Below are 17,396 nucleotides of genomic sequence, written 5' to 3' on the forward strand. Positions count from 1 at the left end.
GGGAGGTGAGGGGTGATGAGGATGGGATGGGATATGGCTGCAAGAAGGAAAAAAACTGGTGTTTTTGCCGCCAAAGTCAGAGAACAGTTTGGATGTTCGCAAACAGTCCTGAGAAGTTCGGGGACACTTGAGATGTTTGGGGGCAGTTTTTGGATGGCATATAACTTTGGCACCACTCAATGAAACTGCATGAATATTTGCAATTATATTCCTGACCTGATATCGAATGAGATTGCAGAATTTGGTGGGATTCTGTCAAGAGCGGGCAAAATTAGAAGGGGGGGGGGCCCAAAATATTGTAAAGGCTTATACATGTAGTGCCATTTGACAAATCTACACAAAGTTTTGCAAAAAGATTATAGATCTAGATATAAATGTTTTCGTAAAGTCTGAATGGATTTTGTCAAATGGGGGCTAGGTAATATGACGATTGTATGTGCATACATTTGACACTTGAAAAAATAAAACATGGGTGGATTTCCAGCAAACCTTTGTAAGGAGCATTGACAAGCACCTGAAATCATATATAAACATAGGCAATGACTGCAGCATGCACCAAAGTAGTACACTATTTATAATCTTGTAATTTGGATAGTATAATAATGAATGCTACCTTATCTGAGTTTTGAGTAATGTTAAACATGTAATAACTAGCTAACAATTCAAGACTTACAACACTTGTGCTGGTACAAATAATACATATGAATAACCACAATGCATACGAATCAGAGGCACATACAGGGAAACTAAAGTAAGGAAGAAAAAAACAGCATCATCAGAAAATGTTAATGACATTAAAGTTTATCTTCATGTATACAAATGAATTGTGTATTTGAGGCCTGCTCATTTCCCCTTGTATGTGCACCAGGAGCGGAGACCAAACCCTAAGGAAAGTACTTAAAGAACATATGACAAGGTTAACGTCTAGATGTGTAGCACCTTTTTCAGTTTTAATATTCTGTCAGTGAACAAAACTACCTGGCCTATATATGTCGGTGAACAAAAACATGTGGCCCAGATATGTGATGTCATCAATGACATTTGTGATGTCATCTTTGATGTCCTGGGTGTTAGTCTTAGCAGTGCACAGTGGTGGCGTGAGTTATGGTTGCTTAGCTTACCATAACTGGCGAATTGCTGGGGGTTTTCGGTTTTACTTGTAACCATAACGTCCCTTTAACAATGTTTTTTCTTTTAATTAAAAATATATATAGTTGGTCCCCTCCAGCCCCTTCCGAAGCCAAATTAGCAACTTTATATAGGGTGCTCCAAAAAATCAGATTTAAACCCCCACACACGTATATGACCAGTTGGGAGGCAGATATGGATAGGCCTTTGGATGATCTCACATGGTTCAACATATGGACGAGAGCTAACGAGACATTTCTAGCGGTTCACCTTAGGGAAAGAAGCTTTTAACTAATATTCAGATTTATTTTTAAATTTGTTTATTGGCATTTGTTATTTATTACAATTACATGTCACAGAATATATCCATGAATAAAGGATAATAAGCGCTTCACGTTAAAACATTAATAATTCAACAATTTAACTTTAACTATCTCCAAGTGTTCTTCCCCTTATGCCAGAGCAGTCCATAGGCACAGGGGAGGTCAGGTTAGCCGGGTGGAGGGGTGAGAGGGGACTTGAGCCTGTAAGGACCCAGTAAAGATGCGGTTAGTTGGTCTCGGGGTCCTCTGGTTTGGGTCGTAAATCCGCTTTCAGTGGGTTTGATCCTGTTCATGGAGGCTTGTCGTCCGAGGGGTGAAACAGGGAACCTGTAAGTTCTTTCCAGGCCGCTAGGGTCATGCTCGAGGCGTCAGTAGATCTGGCAACACTGTCTTCCCATGCCTTCAGCTCGTACCCAGCGTTCCAATTCACTGAACCATACTTTTTGTTGAGGCCCTGCGGGTTTCTTCCAAGACATTGCGATTGTCCTTTTTGCCAATATGCACATAATATCCATTAACTTGGCTCAGTGCTTAAGTTTGGCCGGCCTGGGATACATACCCAGAAGGCATTCGTCTGGGGTCCATTTATATCTGGTCGACCCTGCTTTTTCACTTGTCTGCTGTATGGTGGTCCACAGGGACTGTGTTTTGGTGCATGACCAGAATATGTGGATCAGGTCCGCGCTATCCGCTCCGCACCAAGTGCTGTTGGCTTGTGGTGATTTATTGAATTTTGCCGGCCTGGGTGGGGTTAGGTATGTTCGCTGTAGCAGGTTCAACTGTATTTGTCTAAATCTATGGTTTCTGGAGACTGTTTTAGGGTATCCAAGAGCTCTTTCCCATTCCCCATCCGTTATTTCCTGGCCCATGTCCATTTCCCATCTTCTTTTCAAGTCGACACTTCGTGGGTTAGGGATGTCACTCAGGTGGCCGTAGATCTGGGACACAGGTTTCCATCCATCTCCCAAGCTATATAGTAGTGTGATCAGGGGGTTTGATTCTGGTTCCTCCGGCCATGTTGTCCACTTGCTTCGTGCTGTAGTTCGTAGCCTTTGATACCACAGGAACTGGCCCGTGTGGACTCCTGTTTCTTCCTGGAGTGCTTCAAATTCTTTAAAAGTGCTGTCGGCGTAAAGGTCTCCCCATGTATAAATCCCTTTAATTTCCCAGCGTTTGAGGTGTTGTAGATCCCCGTCGGACCTGCATAGGTCTGAGATCAATGGTATGTCCGCAGAGTACTGGTGCTTTGCACAGGCGAGTACCTCTGTTCTGTGCCATACTTTTCGACCTAGAGCAGCCATGAAGGGGGCGTCGCGCATCAAGTGGTTGGGAGCCCAGATGAGTTCCCTTAAATGCAGCGGGGAGACCAAGGGTTGCAGCAGGGATGTCTCAGATGTAGTGTCATCTGCTAACCACTTGGTCTCAAAGCTAAGTTGTGCTGCCAAGTAATATTTCTCAAAGTTTGGGAGTTGAATTCCCCCCTGGCTGTACGGTAGTACCAAGTTGGTGAATGCTATCTTGCGTCTTCCTTTCCCCCACAGGAAATCCCGGAGTATCCCTTCTAAGAGGCGGAAAAAAGGAGCATTGATGTAGTAATGTACATTTTGGAACCCATACAGGAATCTGGGAAGGACAATCATTTTAATTATTGAGGCTCTGCCCATCATGGACAAGGGAAGTTTCGCCCAGAAGTTAATGGATTTTCTCAAGGCAGGAATTGCCGCCTTCGTGTTATGTTCATGCATTAGTGCAGGGGTGTGCATTATGTGTATCCCTAGGTATTTGAAAGAGGTCATCTCCCATCGTATCCCCACTGAAGGGAGTTCTGCTATATCTTTGTTGCTGAGGCCTGCCAGAGGGAAAAGGCAGGACTTTGCCCTGCTAAATTGAATGCCTGAGACCTTTGCAAAGTTATCTAAGACGTCTAGCATTGTGGGCACGTTATTGTATGGGTCCCTAACATAAAGCAGTACGTCATCCGCGTAAAGTGAGATAATGTGGTCTATATCCCCCAGGCGTATCCCAGCGTCGAAGAATTGTTTTGGAAAATAAATAGCAATAGGTTCCAGTCCCAGCACATAAAGCATGGGGGTAAGTGGGCATCCCTGCCTGGTGCACCTGCATATGTCCCAGGCCTCAGATATGTATTTTCCGGTTTTTACCCTACCCTTGATTTAGTATAACATATCTTGATCCACCTAATGAACCCTGGGCCGAAGCCAAAACCACCTAGAACCGCCACTAGCCATTCCCAAAATATAGAATCAAAAGCCTTAATGGCGTTAAGGGACAGCAGTGCACACGCCTCAGTGCTAGCCTCCGTCTGAATAATAACCTGTTGTAGTCTGCGTAAATTCAGGGCCGTGTTCCGGCTCGGTATGAAGCAACGCTGATCCGTGTGCACGATCCCCCCTATGATTCTAGCCAGCCTCTTTGCTAATACTGTAGTCAATATTTTCACATCGTAGTTAAGCATGGCTATCGGGCGGTAAGAGTCACATTTCTAGGCAGGTTTACTAGGTTTGATGATCGGGATCAGTAAGGTCTCCCTCATGCTGTCAGGTAATATCCCTCTCTCGTGTGCTTCTTGAAAAACCTCATGTAATAGGGGTGTTAGGGAGGACTTGTTTGCTTTATAAAACTGTGGGTAGCCCATCATTCCCGGGGGCCTTACCGGTGGCCAGTGATTTAATCGCCTCCGATATAAAACTTCGGCTGTGATACCTGCATCTAGAGCCTCAGACTGTTCAGGGGTTAGTCTGGGTTACCTATCTCCTCCAAGGTGTCTATAATTTGTTCTCGGGGAACCTGGCTCCTGTGAGAGTAAAGGTGTTCATAAAAGACCTTGAAGGCGTTGTTTATGCCCTGTTGTGTTTGGAATTTATTGCCATCTAGATCTTGTATCATAGTAATTGTGTGTCTGGTGTGTTCTTTCTTGCATAGCCAGGCTAGCATTCTACTTGGCCTATCGGCTTCTGTGTGCGTTCTGTTAGTCTTAGTGGCATAATCGAATTTAGCTAGCCTGTCCCATGCACTAACTAATATTCTGATGGTATCTCGCACCCGAACGTAGACACAATTACCCGACACTCCCCGCTAATATTTGCCGATGCAACGCATCTTCAGGCTCATTCCTCCACATTTGGTGGGAATGCCCCCAAGTGCAAATATTCTGACGAGAGGTAATTGCACAGATTAAAGATATTTGTGGCTTCGACCCGGAAATGGATCCGTTGGTTTTACTTTTGGGAAACAAAGACACACATGGACATTACAAGATCACAGCCGCAATGCGAGGCACAATAATGTTTTTGGCAGACTGGGCCCCACTGTTTACATTTTGTAAATGCGGCCGACAATCCTGGTATCCACCATAAACCCCACGAGATGTCTTCCTTTTCACTACTGTAGTGAGTGACTATTGGCTCGGCTAACGCCTTCATCAGGCGCCAAAAGCATAATTCTTTCTAAAAAAAAGAGCTACCAGAGTGTTTTGTTTGAATAGTACTATTTTGTTTGAATGGTACTATTTTGTTTTTATACTTTATTATTTCTCCTTCTTATTTTTAATTCTCTGGAACCATTATTGGATAAGCGATTGTAGATCGTTTGTGATGGTTAAAATGGTCAGATTAGTTGAAAATAGCCTTTTGCAGCACAATGTAATACTAGTCGAAAATGAGAGCAATGTGTAACTTGATATTGAGAATTGAAGGTCTTGCTATAATATTGGACTGTAGAAGCACTGGAATTGTGATGATGAAACTGTTTCTGTATATGAATTAAATCTTAAATTGCACAGAAAAGAATATATATTTAGACACTTTTTACATGTATCATGACTAATTATAATTTATGAATATACAATATTGTTGACAGACTTGTTCCAGTATATATGGTGGGTGTATATATTGTGTGCGGGACGGGTGTGTCTGTCACTTAAGGACACTACTGTTTTCTTGATCATTGTTCAAATGTAAAAGATTGGTGTACACTAACAGATAAAAAGCGTTATCAGGGCATGTCACCTTCATGTGTTTATGGCCAATAGCTGTAGGCCAGCTAAATTGGCTATTCCTTGTGCCATCTGTGGGCATGGTTCTTTGGCTACATCTTAACATGACTATTCCCCTCATATCATTTGCCTTATGTTTAGCTGGTTAATGCACTTTTTATATCTCCCTTTTCAATTGCTGGGGAACCCTTTCTCGTGCAATAAGACTAGAAGAGAACTGAATCTAGAAATAAGTTAGCCACCTGCATAGGAACTGTGGTAATGCTAGTCTTAAGCACTATCCTTTTAACATCGTCAACTTTCCTCCCTTACCGTCATGAGTTACATATGCGTTACCAAATATTTCCTGAAGCGATCTGTGGGTGGGGGTGTGGTGGAAGAGATGGCACAGCTTGTGTAGCCATACACACTTAAAAGTACTGATTCCTGGTTCTATGAGTCACCATTTTGTGCAAAGTGTTTTCTAGTGAATGTAGTTTTGTGTTCCCAAGAACTAGCATTATGTTAGAACATTGAACTAAAAGCACTTCAGTCACTAGCGTGCTTTATTTCTTTTATATCATTCAGCTAGTTTAATTGTTTTTCCCATCCTCAGAGACGAATGGTCCAAGTGCAGTTTCGTTACCTGCTGTAACTCCAAATGCACAACCCCAAAGAAACCCTGAAGTTGAAGCATCTGGATCAGTGACGACTCCCCCAGTCTCTCAACAAGTAACACCAGTCAATCCCGGAGCACAACCAATGCCTTCTGTAATTCAAGGTCCACTGCCCCCAGGGTAGGTATCTGTTTCTTTTGAGCAACCTAACTACCCTCACCATTGCGTTTCTGTTTGTTTGTTGGCACAAATTTTGCACCAACCTCAAGAGTTCAGATACACCATATTCCGTATAATGCCTGGCAGATTTCCGTAAGCACTGTAGGGACACGTAAAATGTGCCACTTTCTTACCTGACTTTGTGCAAATTTAGTATGATATGATAGGTTATTTATAACACGCTTAATACCCAGAGGTTTCTAAGCGCGGACCCGGGGATTGAACCTGTGGTGCTCCGTGTCGTCTTGCTTCCAAGGCGAGCACATTGCCCGTGAGCTATCCTCCCGAGGCTATAACAGTGCTGAACTGGTAAAAATTGGTAGGCCATCTAAGCCCCCTCCCGAAATATAATTTGTTCATTTGAAGATGGTTACTGCTGTTTGGACAGTTTCAAAGAAAGATGTGCCCTCCAAAATCTTATTTTCCAAGTTATGTTTCTCTTTTGTATGAATGCGCATTTGTGAGTATGAGGTGTACACGTGTATTCCATAATGATTACCCCTTCATCACCTTGTTAATCCTGCCTAACATTTCTGATTTCTTCTGTGACGCATCCTTAGCTGGAATTTCCTTGGTCATTGATGTGAGTCCGTACAATAAAGCATTTCTTTTTTTTAAACTTTGTGTATTCAATGGTCAAGCATGTAGCACATTTGTACAATTATACATATTCTTGGTGTGAGGAGGTTACATAATTAGCAACAGTTGTAGTTATGGATGAGTCGCATCAAGTGACCCAACGCTATCAATTTCAGAACTAGCCTCACTCGGGTACAGTCGGAATGGATCCCAAATGTCCTTAGGGCGGGGTGTAGGGGATACAGTGAAGACCTATTTCTCTTCACATGCATTGACATAAGTTATTTCGTGCAACAAGTCCTCAAGGCTGGGAGCATACTTAGACTGCCAACATTTTAATATGCACTTTTTTGCCACTGCACATGCACAATTGACCAATCTTTGTAGTCTCAGAGACCTTTTCTATATCCCCATACAAGTACTTTAGTGGAGCGAGTGAAGATGGAATTCTCACTATGTCCACTGTAGCCTCAGCAACCCAACCCCAAAAGAATATGATCCGGGGGCATGACCAGTACATATGAAAGTTGTTTGCTTGCGGGCTTCCGCACTTCAAGCATTCCCCTGTGCAATCTTGAGTGAACTTGGCCATTTTGACAGGGGTGTAATGTAACTGGTTCAGGATCTTAAATTTGAGCAATTGCAACCGAGCATTCAAGGACACTGACATAGTCGGCTGACAATATTTGCTCCATTTGTCATCCCCTATTGTGGCTCACATCTGTCTTACCCACACTTCTTTAATGGTATAATGAGGTGAGATTGTTACGCTCACCTGGTATCCACAGGGACGCCACCCAGCCGGGTTACTCGGCGGTATGCTTCTCGGCTTTGCCCTGATGTGGTCTGCAGGGAACGTTCTGCCTGAAAATACAGGAGGACTGTATTCAAGACTGACCGACTGGGGTAAGTGTCCTCTCTCCACCCCCGTATGATTTCAGCCCCTCTGGCCCCCTCTCCTCACCTTGTGGTAGAATTAGGCGTGCTCTCCGTCTTGCCTTCTTTGCAGGGGCGCGTTGTCTTTCATGGGCGAGTGCGGTCCAGTTACTTCACTGACGCCGGCCCGTTTGATATTGTTCAGGTAGGTTTTATTGCTGTTCTTTAGTTTTGTTGCTACTCTGCATGCCTTTCTTTGTTTAAAATGTCTCTTTTTTTCTCCCTTAGGTATGCGGAGCTTCAGCGCGGCGAACTGGCTTGGTTGAGCCCCGCTGGTAAATGATGGCGCATTGAGCGCTATGATGCGGTAAGTAAGCGCTATGCACAGCGCTGCGAAGACTTGCCTTTGCTAACATGTGTTTTCATGCCTTGTAGGTCGTGGTGTTCTTCAGCGCAAGTGGAATGTCCGGAGTGGTGCCAGCCAAAAGACGACCAGGCCTTTTGAGCAGTTCGTAATTTGTAACTGTCTCTACTGCTTTCTTTAATGTTGCCTCCATCTTCCTCTTTCAGGTCGTTCTGTCCGGGAGGCGTGCAGATTCGAGGAAGCTGTTCTCAGTAGCTGCGAGTGTTTAAAGATGAAGACTGCAGGTAAGATGATGCTGCTAATGATGTTCCTTTTGTCTCCTTGCAGGTTCTGCTTCTCCAAGGTTCGAGGGAATAGCTGGACACGGTGAGCGCCACGTTGCAAGCTGCAAAGTAACGCTAAGCGTGTTGTCTTGCTCGGGTGTTGTTTAAATAGCCCCAACAAAATAGTCCAGGTAAAGTAGTCCCTAGGCTACCACAACCAAAACACTAGACCGCACAGCTTGGTTCTTCGGTACAAAGCTATGTGGATGCCTCCATGTTGGCTGACAATACGATAAAGTAGTTCCCAAGCACAATGTTTTTCATGGTGTATGAGCCTGGGGCCGTAGGCGCCAGGACTGGCCCCATGAGGGCTTTTGAAGATGATGCCAGGCTCTAGAGGCCTGAGTCCTGACTCCACCTGGCCAATGGGTTTGCCAGAGGGGGTTTTGGGCGGGGGTCTTGACAGAGATATGTGATTGTATTAACCTGTATAATCTTGACACTCCACGTCTTGTGTCATCATTTGACACCATGGCACTGATAAAGTTATATGTCTCTGGCTCAACTGGAAATGAAGGAATCTTCTGCGGAAACCGGCTCTCATTTGGTGGTATTGGAGGAGTCTTAATTGGCCTCCTCCCACCTATCAATAAATTCTGCCTGAGATACAAATCGTCCCTCTGGGTAACATATTCATTTTCATCTGCCGAAGGGGATCTCATGTTTTCTTTAGCGGCTCGTCAAATGTGGGGGAAATGCCGGGAAAGCACCACAATGGAGTCTCCCGGTTGTAGGGAACCTCCACTCAATCTTTCTGAAAATTCTGGTCCAGGCATTCACGGTTGTGCCCACGGGGTCAAAGAAGAAAGAGTCATATCTTTCACTAAATATAACCGAGCAAACATCTATGGGGGATGCCCCATACATACTTCTCAAGGGGTATGTGTACAGCTGTTGTCAGTGCCATACCAGTATCTTGCGAACTCGGCCTGTGATGTTAAATAATGTAGTTCGAAGTCTGGTGCTGCTAATTCCCCATATGCATACGGTTCTGAAAGTTTTTGCCAACTGATTCTTGCCACCGCAAATCCCCAAACAAATCTTGAGACCAATGACTTTAGTTTGAAAAAAAAAGATTGTCCCGGCAATATGGGAACATTACCAAAGAAGTACAGTAACTTAAGGAGAACAACCATCTTTAAAAGGGCTACCTGTCCGTACAGTGAAATTGGGAGTTTAACAGTAGCTTGGTTACAGTAGTTGTAAATAAGTTTCATAATTGTATGTATACTACAATTGTCGGTTGCCCGACACCATTACGCTGTGACAAATACTATTTACTCGGGTTCCATACATCATGGCCATGCAGGAAGCGGGCCGTGGCGGTCTAGTGTTTGGTTCACGAGGAAGCTTCCGAGTAACCATGCCTCCATTCACTCAAACAGTATATACAGAATCGCGTTGAAAGGTCTCACGTGTTGCTACTCTCTTCCGAGGAAAGCTACGCTCCCCCCGAGGCTTGCGCTTACTGAGTACACACGAATACTGAGCAAGCCCTCTCACAGAGCGGAAACCCTTCCTGGGCAGCGCGGGACGTAGAAATCTGCGGTTTCGCTTCTTTCTCTGCCTGTTCTTTTCCATTATCTGATCTAGTCTTTGTGATTCAGACGCGTTCATGAACCGTCATCGGACTTTGAGAAAGTCAGAGATTCAATGCAAAGAGGAAATACATTATCCTTTGTTCCCTAGGGCTGACGGTAAGATTCCTCACACACTCCTTGATTGCACCCAGACACCGGCTAAATAGTGCCTGCTGAAGTGTTTTCTGATTTCCTCTATCTTTTAAGTTTCTCCGTTCCTCTCCCTGTCGCTCATTGATTCCAGCCACACCACATCTCCACCAGGAATCAGGGCAGACTTCAGCACAAGTCAGGGGTAAGCCTTCCGGTGGATAATCTATAATCCTTTTCGCTTTCCTCTGAACAATTCTCTCACCCATATCTACTTGTATTTTTAAACGCAGTTAACTTCAGGATAAGAGAATAGTTTACCATGCTGAGACCCTCAACCATAACAACTTCCAGCAAGCTGCCCACCGGAGACCACGCACTCTAGCACCTCTCCACAGGGTTTTTTCCCCTTAGGGGGTTTCCCTGGAGGTCCCACCACGTTCAGGCCTTTTGCGCCGGACCGTGGAGGGGCTTTTAGGTAAATCTTCACATTCTTCAGTATTCTGCATAGTTCTGAATGAGGTAGGTTCCGGTTCTGAATGAGGTAGATTCCCTGCAGTGTATGTTCGAGTCTATTATTGGTAAAGTTCATTGTAATATAGCAGACACCTAGCTATCTGAAATGAATAGGCAATCATTTGAACCCCCTTAAATTAGATGGCTGAATAGTAGTCAGCGTAAAGGGAAAGAGTTGAGATTTGGCGTCATTTATTCTGTACCCCGAGTAACGGGAGAATGTATGGATATCCTCCATTATAGGGGTCAGGTTGCTTTCTGGGTCCCGGACATACAAGAATATTGTCTGCGTATAACAAGAGAATCTGGGGAGGGCAGTTTAGTCTTATTCCACCATGTATCTTCCTAACCAATGCCGCCATTGGTTCAACAATGAGGGAAAATAATAAAGGAGAGAAGGGGCAGCCCTGTCTGGTGCCCCTTCCGACGGGGAGTAATGTTGACAGTGTTCGGTTTAAGACTCTCGCCCCAGGGTTAGAATACAGCAGCTGAACGGAAATCAGAAAATATGGGCCTAGGCCGAAACGTCACAATACTGAAAATAAATAGCTCCATGAAACAGAATCAAAGGTCTTTTTCGGCGTCCAGGGCGGCCACTACCGCTCTTGCTTGTGGATTCACCTGTGCCCATTACATGGAATAGGCGATGCAAGTTCAGAGCCGTGGATCTCGCGGGTATGAAGCCTGACTGGTCTGGATGTACCAGTTGGGGGCATAATCGGGAGGAGCCTAGTAGCAAGGAGTTTCGCGAATATCTTAGCATCCGTTTAATTAATGACAATGGCCTATAAGAGGCCACGTCTTGGGAGGGTCTATGCAGTTTAAGCAGTACTGTTATAATAACGTAGCGCACCGAGTGGTCTCATCCGACAGTGTGGGAAGCTCTATTGACATCAAATATCGTAAGCGCTCCGTTTTGGGGACCTCATCCTGGTTCGAATAAAGGGTAGAATAAAAACTTGGAAATTTTCATTTATATCTTTAACAGCTGTTTTCACTGGGTTATCTGGATCTTGAATGATAGCAATAGGGTTATAACGATTCTCTGTTTTCACCAGGTTAGCTAATAATTTGCCAGCTTTGTCTCCCTCGCCGTACCATCGTGCCCTAGTGGGGACAGCCATATACAGGACCTCCTTATCTGTTGTTATCCCTGTATCCGTGCCAGTCTCCTCTCTGTGTGTAATACTATAGTTGTTTTCCTGCTCTCCGAGTTGGTTTTCTACCTGACCTAATGCTGATCTGATATCATTCAGGGATCCGGAGGTTTTGGCCATTATAATGCCCCTTACCCACACTTTGAATGTTTCCCAAATGACTCAGTGAGAGCGGACCGAGCCTTAGCTAATGCTGAAAAACTGATTTTCTATGTGTAGGGAGTCTGTTACGCTGCATTCTCTAAAGAGGGGGGGGGGGGGCAACCTCCAACGTGGAGTCTGTACTGGGGAATCCATGATCTCCAGGGTCATAGAAACTGGAGAGTGGTCGGACAGGGTGCGTGGAAGAATAGTGCAATTCTGAACTATAGTGGTCATCTGGGGAGACAATAGCCATAGATCTATATGGGACTGTGAGTCATGGACCGAGAAGTAGTATGTGAATTCCTTGCTTTATGGGTGCAGTGTTCTACAGATGTCCGTGAGGGGGAGATGTAATAAAATGTGATGTAGTGTTTATGCTGCTTTAGAGGCCACATGTGGGGCCTCCGAGGATCTATTCAATTCCTTTTTCAGAATGGTATTAAAAACCCTCCCTCCCCCCAATACCACCCAAGTCTCATCTAGGGGAATCAACATTTCAGCAATGGTATGATAGAACCCAGAATCAACCAGCCATTGAACCCCATACTAGTACAAATCAGCCCTGAGGGTCCAACATACTCCTAGAAAAATGTAAACCTAGCGAGGGGTGAATAAAAGTGAGAACCCCTTGTGCTTGTGTGGAATATTCTGTTTAATAGCTCAGTGGGCCCCTATTTTGTGCAAAGGATTCATTCACCTTCCTCGATGCATGCGTCTCCTGCAGCATCAGTATCTTGGGCCCATGTCGCGAGACATGGGAACAGACTTTCCTTGCCTTAGTTGGATTATTAAGGCCACAGACATTCCAGGTCAACAATTGAATGCGTAACCCTTTACCCTTGGAACCATCTGCTACCATCCTTGATAAACTGATGACATGCTTTACGTGCGCACTAGTGACCATACGATTGCTTTCAACCTGACCATTACTTCGCCAAATTTTAACTTTTGAAACCACCTTCCCCTCCCCTCATTGTTATGCCATTCACTAGTGTTCTAGCATCTGTGTCCTAACTCTACCCAGCATAGCTGACTGGCTCTTTCCTGCAACTTAGCCTTTGTATCATACCCAACCTTCTCCCTCCCACCGCCCACACCATCTGCCCCAAGTGGATGATGTACCCCATTGTAACTTATGGAACTTTCCTGAGGCACGTTAACTGCAGCTACTTCAGTAGGCCTGCCAGCCATGTGCCACTGCTTGGCCGATTCAATACCTTATATATTTGTGCCTGTTTACTTCTTTACAGCATAATGCAGAACAGTAAGGATAACATAGGTCTTATGTCTGTCACTCGCATCTTCTCTCTGGTTCTCAGGTCTAAGATTTCTTTGCATCTTGAAGTTGAGGTGGGATCGGTATGGAAGTTTCTGCGTAGTTCATGGCCTCGATAGGGTTCTCGAAAAAGTGTGCCCTGCCTCTGAGTTGAAATCGGAGTTTCGCTGGAAATATCAAAGCATATGGAACCCATTGCAGTCTCAGTTGTCTCTTAACTGGGTCATAAGCTGTTCTTTGGGCCTGTACACCAGCAGCAAAGTCTGGATACATGTGAACATTACTAGCTTCATATCTTAACTTTCCTTGTTCTCTCGATAGCCTCAGGATCAGATCTCTATCCCTGTAATTCAGCAGTCTTGCTATAATAGTACGGGGGGAAGAGGCCCCGGTTTACAGACTTGAGCAAGGGTGCGGTGTGCTCGTTCCACCAGAAAATGTTCTGAAAATGAAGCGGTAGGAAACACGGATCTGAGTAATGACTCAACAAATATTTCCAATTGGCCTTTGCAGGCCGATTCCGACGATGCGTATGTTATTCCTCCTAGATCTTGATTCCATGTCGTCACATTTTGCCTTTCATCTTGGCTAATTCACCCTTCAGTTATGTCATGCTGATCGGTCCTGTCTTCTGTTGCGCTGATTTTGGCTTCACCCTCTGTTATCCATCCGCTCTTCTTATCCAGCTTAGATTTGAGTGACCCTATTGTTGCAACTACGTCATCTAACTTGACATTTATCGACATGAAGCCGGCCTGCACCGTTGTCAATAATTGGTCCTCTCTGGTGGCATCTACTGGCGGTGGTGAGGTATCGATATCTGGGGGTGTCGACATGCTCACCACTGGAGTCTGTGAGCTGGTGAAGGAATCCATTGGGCCTTTCCTTTTCCCACCTGAGCCTTTTGTCATCTTTCCTAAATTTCTGTTGGAGAGATATTCCTCGCCGGCCGACTAGGTATATTTTGTGGTTTCTCGCTCGTCGCAATGAAAGTGCTGCGGGAGTTGAAGTATCCTGTTGGAGATTCCTGATCTTTCCTTCCCGTTGATTTGTCTTTAATAATATTTCAACCACTGAACAAGTGTTTCCTGCCTGCTGACTCGCAGTTAGAAAATTAGCTGAGGCTAGATTATCCTCCCGTCCACACTTGGGAATGGTTCACCAGTGGACGGCTCAGAAAAAGGGAGGATGTCCACTATTTACCGCCTTCAGGTTTTAAACAACATATCTGCATAGCAACTGTGTTTGAGGGATCTCCTTATTGTTTGCCTTGTCCCTGTGGGGGTATATATTGTATCAGGAGCCAAGAGCCCAGCAGTGGCCCGCTCACGTCTTGTCCGATGATGTGTCCACAGTAGTGGGTCGGTACTACCTATCTCATTCACTACTTCCTTTCCCCCGCTTGCGTTAATTGAATTCACCACGTGTTATGGTGCTATTGTGCACCTCGCCCCAGGAATTGACCATGTGCTGCCAGCAGGAACCGTGTTCAATGATGATGTGTGGTGTGCAGTGCTTCTCTACAGGTTAATATATGCGGCAGGCTACAGGAGGCACAAAGCAAACATGCCCACCAGGGAGGGCCTCCTCACATTCACCTGCAGAGATATCACCTTCCCCCCCTGCTCTCTGAGGATGTCTGGGAGTGTTCTGTCGCTGCAGCCGGTGAGGTGTGCACTGTGTGTTGTATTACGTCAGCTGTCTCTGATTGAACTGTGTATCCTGTCTCTTGGGATGAGAGGTGTGTTGGGCAATCATGCAGGAGCGGGTAGGCGTGAGGTTCCACACTTAGTTTAATTAGGGTGTGATGATTCCTATATAGTGCCGCACAACAAGCGTGGGCTTATTTCCTTACGTACCCCATTACACCTTGTGTAGCCGCTCCGTTGAACGTTTATATTTCCCATGCTTTGGGGCTCGCAGTGGCAGGCAGGATATCCGCGGCTTCGCCGGAGGAAAGGGGTCTACTATGGTCCCTGTAGGAGGGCGACAGTCAATGCCACACAGTCATAGTTGCAGCGTACCACGTTCTCACTACCTCGCCGAAAACAACGAGCACCAACCTGCATGTGTTCCAAAGATGGAGTCGCGGTCAGGGACGACTCTTCGGTCCCTGCAGAGAAGGGGTCAAGTACGATGAATATTGCAGCTCGTCCTCGTCGACCACAAGGATTCCACATCTTGTAGATAAGTTGCCAGCAAGTCATTGAGTGCAGAGGCAATGGAGCACACTGGGTTAGTAGGTGCCCCGGCTCTGCCGCCACAGCTCCTGGGCTGCCGTTTCGGGCTGTTCTGTCCCGGTGCAGCCGTAGGAGAACGAGACCTCTAGACCTCCACAGAGACGCGTGGACGGGGAGCTCATCCCCCTTGCTGGCCCCCGATGCCACGCACTCATGTCTGCCCCTTGTCCGCACTGCTTTGAAGTCAAGTCTGGGCTTCTGCTACTCCTCACGTCGGTATATTTAATTTCCAGATTCCTGCGGCATTACGACATCCCAGAGGCTCAGAATTCGGCAGTCACCCCTTGATGGTTTCTTCCTTGCCCACCTTCAGTATGTGAGCAGTTAGAGGCACCGTTCAGGATTTATTTTCGTAAGGATTTTGCCTGAGACGGAGCACTGCAACTAAGCAGCCATTTCCAGTGCTGCTCAACAGCGCCCCCACATTCAAGCATTTCTGATAGAAGCGCTCACTCCCCGGGTACCAAATAAATACAAATGCCCCCTTTACATTTCTCAGACGGAGTTATATTTGTGAAACACATAGCCAGTCTATTATATATGGATACCCCCAGTTGCTTTATTCTATAACAGTATTCTGTAGATGGGCTGATCTGCTCCTATATTATCCTTTCCGACAATACCCCATACCATTTCAGTTTGATGTAGCTAAGTGGCACTACTACATCTTTAGCCTTACTACAGCAGTGGATGATCCAGGTCTATTTAATAAGTGTACCATGTATCGGGAAATTCCTCTTTTCTGACCTTACCACAAAAATTTCACAAAGGTACTGCAATTGCAAAAAATCTGTCCTTTCATTTCTTTGCATTTACTACTTACTGAAATGCTTTTGAAAAACCCTATAACCATACTAGACCTTTCACAGCACATACGTGCTAATGTAGTGCAGCAATTTGTTACACTAGCTCCTCCGATCCGAGTTCCTTGTCATTACAAAGCTGCTCTTGTGCTGTTTAATTGTTCTGAAATGTACAACTGTATCTTGAAAATATAGCTGATGTTATCTTGTTCTTTAGTTACATCCTTATGGTTATCCTTACCTTAGAGTGGGTCGTTGGACCAGTTGTTCGATAGCAAATTGGCTAGTAAGAAAGGGTGTGAAGTATGGATGTGGAGAACTGAGGTGGCGAGTGACTTTTCATGCTTGACTAGTAGATTGCAACTTGACATTTTTACCCCTTACTCAATAATATGTAGGGTAACGCTAGTCATTTTGTTATGTCTATTAATTTAGTTGGGAGCAGAGAGTGGACCAGCATGGACGAATGTACTTTGTTGATCACGTTGAAAAAAGAACTACATGGGATCGACCAGAACCACTTCCTCCAGGGTAAGTCAAATAAAATCTGTTAATTGAAATAGAAGGAGCTCTGTACACTAGTGACCGATCCTGGAGCTAGTTGGATTCTTTTGCTCACCCTTTTTTAATTAATTCAGTGTAGGGTGCAGTTTGAGGTTGTTTTTGGCTTAGGATTTTTGTTTTGATTGCTCTGTGTTTTACACTTAAGTAATGTAGAAGCTGCAACACTTTTACTTTGCCAAGCATTCTTCAGATATAAAGTGTTTAGATTAATCTCATTGTGTACATAGTTGCCTTGAACCTAATGGGTCTCCCAGGTGATTTGCAAACCTTTGCACACATCCTATTACCTACCTTTACAGATGTCCACCCTCCATCTTGTATGTCTTTCCTTCTTTGTCTGGGTATGAGCACCTCCAAAGTCCTTGGAGGAATTGAATAGCCAGAGCCTGAGGCTTTCCACCAGCCTCCCTGGGGAGGAGAAACAGAGAAACTAGACATGCGGCAAGATGGTGACTTATCTTCCGGAAAAAATTGTATGAGGGGCAGAAAAATAACCATTAAACCTGAAGTGAATGCTTAGCTCATGGTCCGGAAGGGACCTGAATTGAATACTGAGAGATGAAGGTCTGGAAGAGACCTGTAGTGAATAGTGTGAAACCCAAG

The 17,396-nt window shown here is 45.1% G+C and overlaps 1 protein-coding gene across 4 annotated transcripts in view; it reads left to right on the forward strand.

Annotated features, from left to right (window-relative positions):
* ITCH (itchy E3 ubiquitin protein ligase) overlaps window positions 1-17,396 on the forward strand; it is a 2,968,415-nt gene that overhangs the window by 815,851 nt on the left and 2,135,168 nt on the right. For all 4 annotated transcript variants that reach the window (XM_069652264.1, XM_069652266.1, XM_069652265.1 and 1 more), the window contains exons 8-9: window positions 6,062-6,242; window positions 16,665-16,760. In XM_069652264.1, the coding sequence (XP_069508365.1) occupies window positions 6,062-6,242; window positions 16,665-16,760 (277 nt within the window). The remainder of the gene's footprint in view (window positions 1-6,061; window positions 6,243-16,664; window positions 16,761-17,396) is intronic.

Source organism: Ambystoma mexicanum, chromosome 3p (genome assembly GCF_040938575.1).
Source record: "Ambystoma mexicanum isolate Mex_15411 chromosome 3p, UKY_AmexF1_1, whole genome shotgun sequence".
Taxonomy (NCBI): Eukaryota; Metazoa; Chordata; class Amphibia; order Caudata; family Ambystomatidae; genus Ambystoma; species Ambystoma mexicanum.